The 14,337-nt window shown below is 40.8% G+C and overlaps 2 protein-coding genes across 3 annotated transcripts; both read right to left on the bottom strand.

Moving 5' to 3' along the window:
• Positions 1-1,035: 1,035 nt before the first annotated feature.
• Positions 1,036-3,013, bottom strand: grem1b (gremlin 1b). Its single transcript, XM_042500957.2, has 2 exons — positions 2,770-3,013; positions 1,036-2,310 (listed from the first exon to the last, which is right to left on the bottom strand). Exon 2 carries the CDS (start codon positions 2,307-2,309, stop codon positions 1,761-1,763), a length of 549 nt encoding a protein of 182 aa, XP_042356891.1. The 5' UTR covers position 2,310; positions 2,770-3,013; the 3' UTR covers positions 1,036-1,760.
• A 2,050-nt stretch (positions 3,014-5,063) lies between these two features.
• On the bottom strand, positions 5,064-13,260 carry arhgap11a (Rho GTPase activating protein 11A). Of its 2 annotated transcripts, XM_088087872.1 has the most exons (12): positions 12,559-13,260; positions 11,123-11,190; positions 10,924-11,020; positions 10,563-10,819; positions 10,306-10,469; positions 10,069-10,209; positions 9,858-9,932; positions 9,261-9,434; positions 9,030-9,159; positions 8,649-8,757; positions 7,254-7,368; positions 5,064-7,148 (listed from the first exon to the last, which is right to left on the bottom strand). In XM_088087872.1, exons 1-12 carry the CDS (start codon positions 12,685-12,687, stop codon positions 5,683-5,685), a joined length of 2,925 nt encoding a protein of 974 aa, XP_087943998.1. In that variant the 5' UTR covers positions 12,688-13,260; the 3' UTR covers positions 5,064-5,682. The 2 variants fall into 2 exon arrangements, with proteins under 2 accessions (XP_087943998.1, XP_042356888.2); XM_042500954.2 differs by lacking the exon at positions 9,858-9,932 and having other exon boundaries at positions 12,559-13,259.
• Positions 13,261-14,337: the final 1,077 nt, after the last annotated feature.

The following is a 14,337-nucleotide window of genomic DNA, read 5'->3' on the forward strand; positions in this document are numbered from 1 at the left end:
TGAGTGCACGTTACAGCCATTTCTAACCAGCACTTATAATTTCCCATTTTTGGAGGATCACTTGAATGCATCACCTGAGTGGCGTCAGGATCCGCTCATTAAAGGCACGTGTGTGAAAATAGTCAAAGGGGAAGATGCCAAAGAGGATGCAATCTTCAAACGCCGTGTTTTTTTGGTTAAAGCTCAGTTTTTATTGTTTGATAGATTCTTTTTTTTCGCCCCATTGATTTGAACTTTGTTTCGGAAAGGCTTGTTTATTTTGGAAGAATATTTGTTTAAAGTTTTTTGACAACTGCTGCAAATCAGTGGACGCCAGAAGAATCCAGGATCATCAAACAAACACAGTGAGTACAACCAAATACAGCCAGTTGGTCAAATCTACTGCTCTGTAAAATCTGACAGGGTGATATTACTTTAAAAAGTCTTAATGTTTGTTAACTTTAGGTCTAATTTTTTAAGTTTACATGAATGCAGTTATATTTACTTGATTTTGTGAAGTTGTTGCAGCTTAAAAATGACAAGTTTAATTCAAATCAATCTAAGGTTTAGCAACTTCAGTAAACCATGATGTGTACTGTCCTATATATCTATATTCTGCTTGTTGAACACTACTCAATTATATTTGTATTTTCTTAAAAAAAAAAATGCTGTTAGAACTGGCACATCTCGTAACGTCATCATTGGCATAATACTCCCTGTCATGATCAAGGTAAATCAGTCTAACTTGGTTTACTGAAGTTACTAACACTTGGCATTTGTAAGTTGCAAAAACTTCACAAAATTACGTAAAAAAGCAACATTTTAAGTGAATTTGACAGTTAAATGTAAAGTAAACATACATTCAGATTAATAGTTATATTTACTTAACTGGTTCAAAGGCAATCGGTTTCCAAAATTATTTAAAGTATGATCAACTTGTCAGATTTTACAGTGTGCGGCGTCTTTGGGTGGCTGTTTCCAGCATAATTTAACATTTTATCAAACACACATTCTAAATCTGCATCAGGTGTAAAGTAACAGATGATATGCACAATATTCCGACATTTGTTTATTTCATGTTTTCATGGATAATTTAATCAAAAGTGATAAACAAACCGGTTACATCAAAGATGGCTTTACATTTGAGAACTATTTAATCTCGATACTGTGTAAATCCACGCTGTACATGTTCCGCTTTAAAGACGCCTAATGGCTCTACAACTGGGCGTCCAACTTACCAAAAACAAAACAAAACAAAAAACTTTACTGATGATCTTCGAAATTTACAGAGAGATTCTTGAAATGTCGAAATAAAATTTTCCATTTACAAATATCACCGCTCATCCATCAAATTCCACACAGTGGAAACATCCAGTTAAAGAAACATAAATGCACAAGAAAAAAACACACACAAAAAAAAAAATAGACAGGAATGTTCTCCTGTCGTAACAAGCGTTTTGATTTATTAAATAAACCGGGGTTATGCAGTCCTCTCGCTGTGAGGAAGCCGTGCGTAAAACGTGCCAATTCCAAGTTCCCGTGCAGTGATGCTTGTTTTCAAACTTGGCAAACTGGTGAGAAGTCAAATGTTCGTTGCTGTCGGTTTATAAGTTGCATGTCCATATTTTTTCACACACTGTGCAAGAAGAGAATCAATACATGTAAGAAGCTTCACGGACGCTTCCTCCTGGACGGGGACAGGCACGTGTTCTTGGTTGTGTGGCAGCCTTTTAGTATTTTAAATCCTGTCCGCGATGAATATGAGAAACACGCACATTTCTTTAGTCCAGGTCTATGGATATACAGCGGCACTGTTTGACGCGCTGGATGCGTTTCTTCTTGGTGGGTGGCTGCTGGTCCGGACAGTTCAAAGTGAAAGTCATGGTGGTAAAACGCTTCGGCTTGCAAAACGAACAGGACTGGAAAGCACCCTCCTCTCTGCGGATGTGCCGGGGGATGTAGAAGGAGTTGCACTGTCCGTAACAGAAGCGGTTGATGATGGTGCGGCTGACGCAGCCTTCCTCGTGGATGGTCTGCTTGAGGGGCTGCGTCTTGCACCAGTCCCGTTTCAAATACTGGCGCTCCGTCACATGTAAAGCTTCCTGGCTGGACTCCAGCACCTCGTCAGCCGGTGAGGATGAGCCCTGTCTCTGGCGGGAGCCGGAGCCCGCCTGCGGAGGCTGCGGTTGCTGCTCCGATTCGTTTGGGTTGTTTTTGTCAGGATGAGGAATGGCGCCTTGTGAACCTCGGTTTCTTTTGGAATCCACGGAAGAGGATAGCAAGCCCATGATGAAAACCATACTGCAGAAGATACGCGTTGAGTTGGCCATCCTTGGGGAGAAGAAGAAAATAATTCATAACATAAAGCGTTTCAACTCCGGACGGGTTACGCACAGCTGTCAAAGCTTTTACGCTGCGTAAAAACGCACAGATACAGCTTGCCTTTATTTGGAAAACGCATGCAACACATGCACTGTTGCGCAAAACCAATATAATTGTGTGGTTTACTTAACTCAGTTTTAATATCCATGTGAGAAATATAATGTCCTTGTACTTTATGAGGCTGTAATTTATCTGTAATGCAACGGAATATCACCAGATTTAGCCAACGCAAAAGCATAAACTTTATGTTTAATAAACCATCTCCGTATCCACACATGCGCACCACTGGGCGACAAGCATCCAGTCTTGTAATTTTTATAAGCCATAAACCAAATAATGCTGAAAATATAAGAGTCAGAAGACGATCTGCATGGATGTTATTGTCACAAACTGTCCAAATTCCCTCACCTGTCCGAGCCTCCACTGCTCCAAGTGCGATGATCTGATCCTCTCCGGCACCTTTCGATGTGATAGGCACCTACTGCTGTCGACTGTACACTGGCTGTGGGGCTGTGGATGGGTGGGAGACTATCCGCTCCATAGACAGGGGCCAGGGGGTTTAATACAAATTGCTCCAGCGCCGGACTGTCTCCCTTTTAAATGTCTGCCAGCTGAGATGTGCACAACAGTTCCCTCTCCATTATTGGCTAAGCACGACGTAGAGAAAATCAAAACTATCCGCCCCCTCAACACTTCCCTGAACCCACTTGAAGAAAACAGACAACCGAGGAACAGCGAGGGCAGGAGAGGAGGAGGAGGAAGAGGAGGGGGACGAGCCGAGAGCGGACAGGCCTGAAGTTTATGCGCACATGGAAAAAGTAAAACTGTTGATTTTTTGTTTATTTTTTTTTAATCAGAAGGAACATGATGATAATACTGCGCTTTATAACAGTTTTTCAAACTGAAAGGAAGCGTTCATAGTCCTCTGGTAAATTATGAATATTCAGTGTCAGGATTCAGTCATTTAGAAAGGTCGACTATCACATTACAGCACCTGTGAGTCCTCAGCATGGGCTGTAAACTCATTATAGAAAACATATCAAAACACCTAAAAAAAACCATATTATTCCTTGCATGATATATCTAAAAAAAGGACATTTTCTAAGAAACAGAGGGAATTTCAGAGTATGCTATACTGAACATACAGCATTGCTTGCTCCATTGGATAATCATAGCCTGTTCATTATTGTGCATGTCCCCCATGTATGTTTATTTCCACATGCCCAAAACAGGCTACTATGCAGATAAATTATCAGTAATTATCAATCTTTATGGTCCACACATCTTAGTGAAAGTCTTACATCAGCCCAGTGGTAAAATTAATTAAAGTTTATATCTAAGTACTTCTTTTTAAAGCAGCATCTTTAATAGACAGTTTATAAAATGTAACTTGTAGCTTTTTTTTCTTAATCATTAATGCTTTACATAATTTTATCCATTATTAAGACCAATTGTTGGGTTGCCTGGTTGGGAAGTATCCCTCTGGTTGATGTTAATCTTTTTTTTTTTTTGATAAAATGCATTTATGAATATAGACAATCTTTTAATAAATGCTTGCAGTAATAAGCCAAAAGATTGGAGACAAGATGTTAATAAGATGTTGATTAGTTTAATTTGGTCCAGAGTGTCTGCAGGTTTTTCCAAAGGTTAATGGTCCATTAGTGTTCACTTGACATGAAATAAATCAAGTGTCCTGCTGAAGAAGGATGAATACCACCTATGTTTTTTTTTTTGTTTTTTGTTTTTCAAAATCTTGTAACTCAAAAGTGATGACTTTAAGGCTCATAACTTCTGTATAAAACAGTAAATGAGTTAACTGTAAAAAGTCACATCTTCAGCCCTTATATTATTGAAAATGCAACTCAGCACCCACACTGTTGTTGGTTATCTGTTACTGGATTTTGCATATACATTTTGATATATTTTGAGATTTTGCATGCCATTTCAGAGAGGTGAAAACTCATCTGCTGAACACATGGCCTCAGCCCAACCACCGAGTCTGCAATATTAATATATCATATTACGTGAAGAATCAGACCAGTAAAAACAGAATGTTTGCTACTGTCTCTACAGTGACGTTATTATTAATACCAATAAGCTGCCGCAGTACCAGAAGATTTGAACGCAGCTTTTTGTCCAAGTCCGATCTATCCTCCTGCACATCATAAGCACTCGAGCCTCCCAATGGGCTGCGGAGAATAAATCTCAAGGAATGATTTTGACCTTCAAACTTTGACTGTCTACTCTTCAGATTCTTTACAGGGTAAAAAAAAAAGAAAAAAAAAAAGGAAAAACTACCCAGGCCATCCACCTCTTTCATGTCAACATAAGTCAGTGAGCTAGATCCATACAGCCTTTTAGCAGAAGTTGGGAGTTTCAGATACTGGATTTTACACTAAGCTTTTTTTTTTTTTTTAATTTTCTGAGGAAATCTCCAGAGATTCAAATCATATCTTTTAAAATGAACCAGAACAACTCTGTTCAAAGAAATGCTGCAAACAACTAGAAGTGCATTATGTCAGGATTAAGTTGCAACTGGTCCGTCTGGGGTTTAACGGCGTAAATGCCTCAACCATATCAACATGTTTCACACAAACTGTCGCCCAAGTATTATTCGAACAGTGGTTGTACGACTCCCCCTTGTGGCTCAGACAGGTGCTAACTATTCATGAAAACCAGAAAAATTCAACTACGGAGAAAGGTATAGGTGTATGTTTGATTTTATTTGTCTGGAGCAGTTCACACGGCAAAGCATTTTACTGGTTGATGGTTTTGAAATGAATGGACTACTATAGACAGATAATTTGATCAATACTGCTCGGCTTATTTTTTTTTCCATAAAATACAACAAAGGTGCATTTCTTTCTGTCTCTGTTCCTGTTGAAACAGGAAGAAAAAAATATTCTGTAATGAACAAACAGCTTTAACTTCAGTAAACAGCTTTTTTTTTTCAATCTACCTAAAGATTAGATATAAAATGCATAAATAAAAGCATAAGACTTGATCTAAACATTTCCAGTCATACCATCAATCACATCACATAATTTGGCCTGCACACTACAGTCTAACCTCATCACCCTGTAGGCTGGTGTGTGTTGATATTTAAACTGTTTTACTGGAGTAAAACAAACATAAGGCATATGAACACCTCCCATTAAGGCCCTAAAACAACACAGCCAGCACCTACTGTAGCTAAAAAAAAATAAATTAAAACCCCTGAAAATATGGATAATATAAGACAGAATGTTTAATGTCAAGTCGTCCTACCAGACAGAGACCTGCACAGTGAGGAGGAAACATAAAAGGCAAAAATATTTGAAGCTATAAATCTACTGGCTTGGTGGCAGACAGCAGTCGCACTTGGTTGAGGGGGTTTCTGGGTGAACCTCTGTAATGGTTCATGTCTTTCTCTGCTACCTGCTGCACAACACGCTTCTGAACTCCTGATGGATCAGGGACAGAAGAGTCCACTTTGGTCTTTGGTTGGACCTTGTTGGTCACGTCACCCAGAGCGCAGGGTTTTCGAGCCAAGGTGCTCGGCTTTTTGGGTGGCACAGGAGGGGGTATCTTTTTGGGACAAACACTGTTGGACGGTTTTGGCTCTCCCTGGTGCAGCTGGAGCTGCGGGTGAGGGGAGAGGCCGCTCTCCAGGCTCACTGCCTTCACCACCGGACCGCTCCCGGTGATGCTAGTGGGTCTCCTGCTCTCTCCCAGTAGAGAGTTCATTCTGCGGACGGTCTGACGCACGGGGGTACGCTGGAACTTGAGCGGTGATCTGACGTGTTTGGCGTTGGAACCCTTTGGAGAATGAAGGGTGAGCTTATTGAAGTGATGAATGTGGTCCACCACACGACGCTTTTCAATCTCCAGGCTGCATGGTTGCTGGTTTTGGATTTGGGTACCGCTCTCTAGGGAAGATTCACTTTCATCATGTACCACACTGACTTTAGTACCAGTCTTAAAAGGTGTTCTAAGCTCATCTCTGAGTTCACAGCCCAGCTTGTACGGAGTGGACTGCAGGCCAGAGGAGACACCCAGTTTAAAGTGAGCAGGACTCTGGATGTCCAGAGCTTCAATCAGCCTGCTGCAGTTCACCGGCTCCACCTCCCCTTCACTTTCTCCCACAGTGGAGGCGTTGTGGCTGCGGATGGGAGCAGCACAGAGAGAACCTTCATCAGCCTGTACTGCTGGAGTACAATATTCACCAGACTCAAAAACTACACTGTCAATATGCAAAGGCGATAAGGCTGCAATTTCAATCTGGCCAAATGTAATGTTCTGTTCATGAGCCAGAGGGCTCTGCTGAGCTGGCAAGCTGTCGGTCTCTGTGTCCATACACAGGACTTTGACTGTCGGAGTCTCTGGTGGAGGAACTAGGATGATGTCTGGTGGGTTTTCATTTGTGCCTGCAGAGTTGCAAGTGTCCTGTATGACAGCCTGGAGGTCACTGCCAGACTCTGTGAAGGCCTTCTTTATTTTCAGCAGGGTGGGACCAGTTTGGTTCTGAGCTTCAGTGACACAGCCCTCGCTCTCTAGACTCTCAGCGCTGGAAGCACAACACAGCTTCTTGGGAAAGCTGGCCGCCGCTGGCGGCTTTGAAATGACGATGGCTGGCTCAGACACGCAGTTGCTCTTAAGGCACATGCTCATGGGGGTGTCTGTGAAAGATCCTCTGCTGAAAGCCTGAGCTCCCACAGGCGTCTCCCCACTCCAAGAGGTCCGGTGTGCAGTCGAGTCACATTGTGGGGTCAACAAGTTGTCTTCAGACTTGCTGATGTATTTGGAGCCTGTAAAACAAAGTGGGATATATATATTTAGCAGGTATTACAACTCCAAAAGACTACTGGGATAATCAGATTTTTTTATTAGCCGTTTGTCTCATTTAAACTCACTTTTAGGTTCTGCTTTTCTAGTCAAAACCGCTGGACTGAACTCTGTCTCTTTGGTGAAACGGAAACTTGTGGTGCTCTCCTGAGTGGCGAGTCGCCAGCCAATGGACTCAGATCCCTTTATCACCAGCATGAAATGAGAAATGAAAGATGGGAGAAGTGTCAGGGTAGAGGAAGCTTTAGTGTTATTATTTTTGTTATAAAGGACCCCAAAGGTGTTCCCCAAAATGTAACATTAGTATGTTACATTTTGTTAATATACTTTTGTTAAATGTTCCAATATGTTAATGTGATTGTTGTGGTTAGTTCTTCAGAGGATGATTAAAGTCACTCAGAAGAAACACAGTTTGGATGCGATCAACTTTTTATTAAGTCATTAATATACATATTACTGTAGAGCAGTAGAAAGTTATGCACTGTAAACCTCAAACAACTCACCCAATGTACCCCAAAACAGGTTACAATATATTGTATGTATATACTATAGTATATAACAACATTCTTTAACCTGAGTGCTTACAGGACCTGTATGTAAGATTTAGAAGGATTGAGTGGAATAAAGCAGTGAGGATCGCAGATTCCAACCAGATTCACCTGGAGAGATTTCTTTCAGTGTTCACGTTTAATGTTTTTCGGGAGGTTTTTTTTTTTTTTTGGACTAGAGGCCGAATTATCGGCAGAGTTCTCTTTCCCTCCAGAACAAACAGACTAGTGATTTAAGCCAGAAAAAACACAGAATCAGTTTTACATTACAAATCAGTGTTTTTCAGACACTGATTATCGCAGCTGGATTTCTTATTACTGTGGCCGTCGCAAAAACACAAATGGCCCTACCTGGAGCCAGTATTTTGTTTGTCTGTTCAGGGCTATTGTAGAAGCATGGAGGTGAAACTTGGCGATCTCCTAAGGACCTGCTCCTTGTGTAGATATATAAACGGCTCATTTTAGGGTATCGAAAACTTGATGGTTCTTATTTTCAGGTGATTATACACTAAAGAAAATATACTTATAATCCATTTCTGCCCCCTAAATCCTACACACTGGACCTTAAACATAGTAAATCACAGGACATGTCCTATGGTTTTGCACCATACATGTATAAACACAATTTATTTTGTATTACAAATGTGAAAAAAACAATCCACATTCTTTTTTTTTAATAAAAAAACTGTGCATGCATCATTTTAAATGTTAGCTACTGAAAGTAAACTTAGAGTGTTACACAATATGAAAGTGCTAATGTGCAACAAATAACCCCAACAAAAACCCCATGTGCAAATGTTACTTGGTTTTAATACAGTTAATTGCAGCATACGCCTGAATGCAACTGATTTTTTTTATAGCCTATCTGATAACCAGACGAGTGGAATGTGAAGTCTGTCAGACAACCACACTTACAGCTTCCTTGCTGCTCTTCCCCAGGCTAAAACGCATGCGCAGAGATTTGCGTGGTGCTTCTTTTTTGCCGACTTTAGGAGAAAAGCAGCCGGCTCTTCCAGATTCGACTCTGAAAATGATATACATTAAAGCAATTATCAGCAAAGGATAGGCTATGAGGCCCATGTAGCACTGAGATTAATGTTTTACAAATCCTTATCGCTCTTTGAATTAATCTTTTAAACACAAGCAAGCAGAACATGACTATTTCTTAATACTTCTGAGAATCTTTTACTGCACTGTAAGTGTAATTTCTTAGTGGCAGCCTTTCTGTCTTATCTCCCTAACAGATAATCTACTTTTTTAAAGTGAAGGACAACAGCAGGACAAAAAAGTGTGTACCTGTTAACAGCGTTTCTGTGGCTAAGACGCCGGCTCTTCCTCCTCGAAGAGACAGCTGACTGCCTTCTAGACTTCCCTGCCGATGACATGGTATTTTGGGAGGAGTCCAAGACCCCTGAAGCGCTGTAAGCTACAATAGACAAGAAAGGTGATAAACATGGACACTTAAACACATGCTTTACAGTAGATGCAGAGGAATGGTTGATTCCCATTTGACCAAACAATCAATACCTGATCCAGGAGTGGAGGTCCCGCTGAACAAAGTACTGGGAAGTAACTCAATCCCAAGCGTTTTTTTGACAGATCTACGTTTCTTGTTTGAGAATCCAAAAGAGTGACCGGATTCCAGAGGAAGTTTTCGCTTTGAGGTTGGAGTTGCGATCACAGGAGTGGCAGAGGAAAAGACTGGCAAAATCACAAAAGAATTAATATCTTCAAATGGAAAGGATTTGCTGTTTTATGTTTGAAAACATTCCAGAGATGATTCTGAGCCAAAGCAGTGAGAGGAATTAGCAGTCGTGATTGAAATTTGTGGCAGATGATCCATGCAGAGAAGAGGCAGACAGGCAAAGAAAACGAAAGCCAATGAGGACATTTGAACCCAGGCATAATTTCACATTCTTATGACTTAATAATCATCACCAAGGCAAATTGTGAAACAATTCTACTTAAAGCGGGGCAGAAGATTAAACATGAAGAAATACAGTTTGATATCTGTGTGAAAAACACAAAGCTTGCGATTTCAAGTGCACAGCAGATGGATTACATTTACTTCAATATCATCATGCTATGACAGGCAACATTATCTCGTCTGATAACAGTACATACCAAGACTGTCTGACTGGGTGGCATTTGTTGGTGTTCTATTAGTTTTTATCTTATTCAGTGCACCATTGACCATCTCTGAAATATGAGACAAACCGAACCAAACAGTATTTACCGACTGCACTACTGGAATTTATCTGGCCATTTCCGAGATCTCATTTAAATCTTTGCATCATGGAGCTTTCACCAAACAAACACATTTCTGATGTCTTACCTCCGAAGCTGCGTCTTTGTCTCTTCTTCATCCCTGAGTTTAAGTCCAGCTCCTCAAGTCCCTCGTGAGTAGGGGACAGAGCCCCCGCCTCACAGCCCATCATGGCTGGAACTTTATCTTGAAGAAACTGTGGTAACACACCTGCGACACACAGACACAGCAAAATAATTAGTGCTAAAAAGCTACAGAATGGACCAAAACATAGATGATCTGCAGGTCAGAAGCCTCATATGGTACCAAAGTTGTGGGCGTTCTCTATGTAGCAGTGCACTATGGCTGCCTGTAGCTTGAGGCGTTTCTCTGTGTTGGCGTTCATCTTCTCTGTACAGTCTCCAGTGTGAAGGATGTTGGGAGCCAAGATTACAGACAAGTTACTGCTGTCCATCTTATTCTCTGCACTCCTGTGATAAAGCAGAGAAAAAACACAGTAATGTATATATGAAGACAAAGCTAAAATGGTATGGGGTGTGTGTGTGTTAATATAACAAAGGCACCTCTTAGACACATTGTGGAGGAAGTCAAAAAAGTAGCGCAGGACGCTAAGGTTTTTGTCAGGTAATACACAAGACAGCAGCATGGTGGCAGAGGTCCTGTCCTCTTCTGTGGCGAGCTGCTGGGCCTTCAGAAAGGCCTCCTGCAGCTCTGAGGGTAGCACGGGCTCCGGCAGCTCCCTGAAGAACTGCTTCAGCAGACCGGCCACGTCACAGGGAAGCGCAGTGGACAGGCACTCCTCACCCGCATCCAATTTTGCCTGGACAGACAGAACGCGCTCTGAAAAAACGTTCTGTTGTGTTAGACCCTTCTCAGGGTCAAGATCCCTCAGTGAATGCAAGGTCAATTTAAGCCATCACTCACCCTGAGTGCTTTCAGGCGGACAACAGACCCTGATTTTCTGAACAGGCCCTCTGTGTCAACATGTGCCAGCAGTATCATGCATGCGTCGACCAGGAAGCTAAAGAGAGTGAAATGTCATTAGTATAAATACACTAAATGGGACAGGTGATAACTTGCTGACTGTGAGTTCAAGTAGAAGTAAATACACATGCCAACTTGCCTTGGCACGCTCCCACATTCCATATTGTAGTATGGTAAGCTCTCCAGGGATACTCCGAAAACCTTGTTCTGGGGGAACAAACAATTAAAAAAAAAAAAAGGACATTAAAAGGTTAAAATTTAAACATAAAGGCTAATGAGAAAAAGGCAAATCAGTTGATAATTCACTGTAATGACCTTTCAGCATATTACATCCCTCATGTACAACCCTGATTCCCAAAAAGTTGGGATCCTTTGTCAAATCTAATGCAGTGATTTGCAAATACGTTTAGACATATTCAATTGAATACAGTAAAAAGACAAAATTTTTAATGTTCAAACTGAAAAACTATATTGTTTTGTAAATATACACTCACTCTAAAGTTAATGCCTGCACCGTGTTCCCAAAAAGTTGGGACAGAGGCATGTTTATCACTCTGTTACATAACCTTATTTTTTTTTAACAGGACCCCTTTAGCATTTGGGAACAGTGGACGATAACTGTTTGAGTTTTGAAAGTTTTCCTTCTCAAAAATCAAAAGCAGGCTTCCTAAAATCTCTCAGATTTAAAAACTGCATGGAAGAACTGTGCAAAAACCCGTGTGAACACTTTGAGAAATTAGCTCTTTAAACAGGAAGCATCATGAAGCTGCAAACAAAGGCTTCAAGGTTCAAGGAAACGATGATGAAAGCTACAATGGTCCCTTTGTGTTGATTTTTTTACCTTAATGATATGGTTCTATCCTGTGTTTTTCACTTTAGGAGAATAACTTCATTTTAGTACCTGATTTATTTCATATAGTCTGAGCTAAGGTTTGTGGTACATTTTCAATAACCACATGAAAGGCTTTCCCTGTAAATGCAGAAGTTCAATGTTCGTTTGAAAAGTCAGTCTTTCGCAACAAGTCTTGTGACTCCTGTCCGCCAGTTACAAGTAGGCTTAAGTACACAGGAAACAAACAGGGCTTTCAAACGTTATTAAATTAACTGCCATTAAACTGAATATGGCATATCCTGTACAGGTGTAACTGTAAGTTACTACAATACCTATAATAAAAGTTTCTATTGCCAAATGTCCAAAAATGTCATACCAATGTCTCATAAAGATTTATAAGGACACATTGCCCTTTTGTGCCTTGTTAGATTTGGCTTTCTATGGCTGTTTTAGAAATTTATGGTGTGAATAATCACGAGAACAGACAAACAAAGCATCTGTGGTGACTGACATGGGTGACAACGGCCTGTGAACAAACGGGTCTCGTCAGTGGGGGCATGCTTTCAGAAATATGCTAATTTGATTCAACTGCCTAAACAATAGTGAGTCCAAGGCTGATACTGTGAACTTGTTGATTCTTGTCCTCCATGAGAGATCGTGGAGGTGCAGATTTCAGAGTCACTGCAAATGAAGCACAAGTTAAATTGCGCTGCAGATTGTAAATCAATTGTCTTTAAACTTACCGAGCTGCTGGTTGCTGACTTAAAGCTGGCTGCTTTGTTTTTGTTCCAGTTCTTTGTCTTTATCCCATATGCTGCGCGGAGCTGTTGCACAGCCACAAGACGCATCACGTTTTTCTCCAAGACTTTCATTTTACACGTCTATCTTGCGCTTTCAAATAAACATCAACAAGTCATTCACTCTCTTCTCACAGCAGGCTGACATCCGCAGTTATATCAACTCTGTCCTCCTGAGCAAAGTCTTCTTAAATGTATAACTTTCTCCAAACCTAAGTCATCCTCACGTGGATATTAACTGCTCACGAGGCGCTTAATCCCTACAACCGTTTACCCACTGTAACCTCAAGAGTGAGAACTACAAAGTTACACAGTCCCAAAGAGATGTGAACGACTTGACTAACTTCATATTACGGACCGCCTGTAGCTAGCTTCGTGCTCCGGTTGTAATGCAGTTAGCTCGCTAACGTTAGCCAGCTACGTGTGCAAGTCACATTAGCTCACGAGCAAGCCCCATACGAAAAAAAAAAGCTCCTCTGTGTCACACGACTTATCTTTTACGCTTCCTCTTCTCAAATACTGGACTGTGTAAATTATATCGATTTAATTCGTTAGCTGGCTAACAGCATTGCGCTGTAGTTTGCTCGTCAGGTCGGTTGCCAGGCTGTGTGTTTCCGCAGAGCATTCAAACAGCGGCGCTCCCTGAGCTCTGCGCTGTGATTGGCTGGTAACGAAAAACAGTGTCGGTGGCGTCTGTTTTAATGACCAGAGCAGCTTCACTGGGCGGGGTGGTTTCTGTTCCGCCACAGAAACGCACAAGTAGACGTTTCTTTTTAACCGGTCGACTCAGTGATTAAAAACTAGCCGCACAGTTAAAATGAGGGAAAAAAGCACAACTGTACTGCACATATTCTGATCATAATAGATACATTATAGCTGAAAAACATCCATATTTGACTAGGTACTATTTATAAGATGTTTTTGTGCACTATGTTCCCAATTTGAAAACAATATTCAGCATGTTTAATGAGATCACTTAAAAGAATGAAAAATGTAAGATATGAGACTATACTTATCAAAATAAGGTCGTGGCTGTGGTAAGACTTAATATATTTTTTTTATATCATAACCCTCTCCAGGACTACAAATATTTTTTCAGAGGCCTCCCTAAGTTACTGGAGGAAAAAGCATAAATAACTATATTTTACAGTTTATGGCTTTAAATATCTGCGATTTTTGAGATTTTAAAAGAAAACTTACAGGTTTTGGGACCCTGGGGGCATTCAAAATATACACAAAATATAACAATTTCAAGTTAAATGTTATCCCCCAAGGCAAACAAAACAAACAAAAAACAAACAATACTCCCTCCTCAGAGCTTAATTATTTGGAGTTTGCATCACTCCCTTCCCTCTCATAAGTAATGAACAGTCCGTAATCAAGGCCTATCCTCATAGATATGACAAGAAATTAAATGTTGTAATGGTTTGTTATGCTAAAAGCTGTCAGGCAACATTCTTGATTACAAAGTTTTGTATTGCATAAGAATTTAAACCCAAAGCAACCACTGGGTGGCAGCGTCACCCCCATCTTTCAGCCATCGAATGTCTAAATGGGTTTCAGCAAACTCTTTTACCATTCGCTTGTTGGATTATGTTAAACAGATATGGATTGTCATGTCACACAGTCTGAGCTGTGTGCAGGGATCTCACAGCATATCCATAATGAAAGGGTCACTCATAATTTTTCCATTTGCATTGCTGGAATAAAGCACATCACAGGAGA

The sequence above is a fragment of the Plectropomus leopardus genome, chromosome 14, assembly GCF_026936395.1.
Source record: "Plectropomus leopardus strain MGB_pleo_1.0 chromosome 14, ASM2693639v1, whole genome shotgun sequence".
NCBI classification, from domain to species: Eukaryota; Metazoa; Chordata; class Actinopteri; order Perciformes; family Serranidae; genus Plectropomus; species Plectropomus leopardus.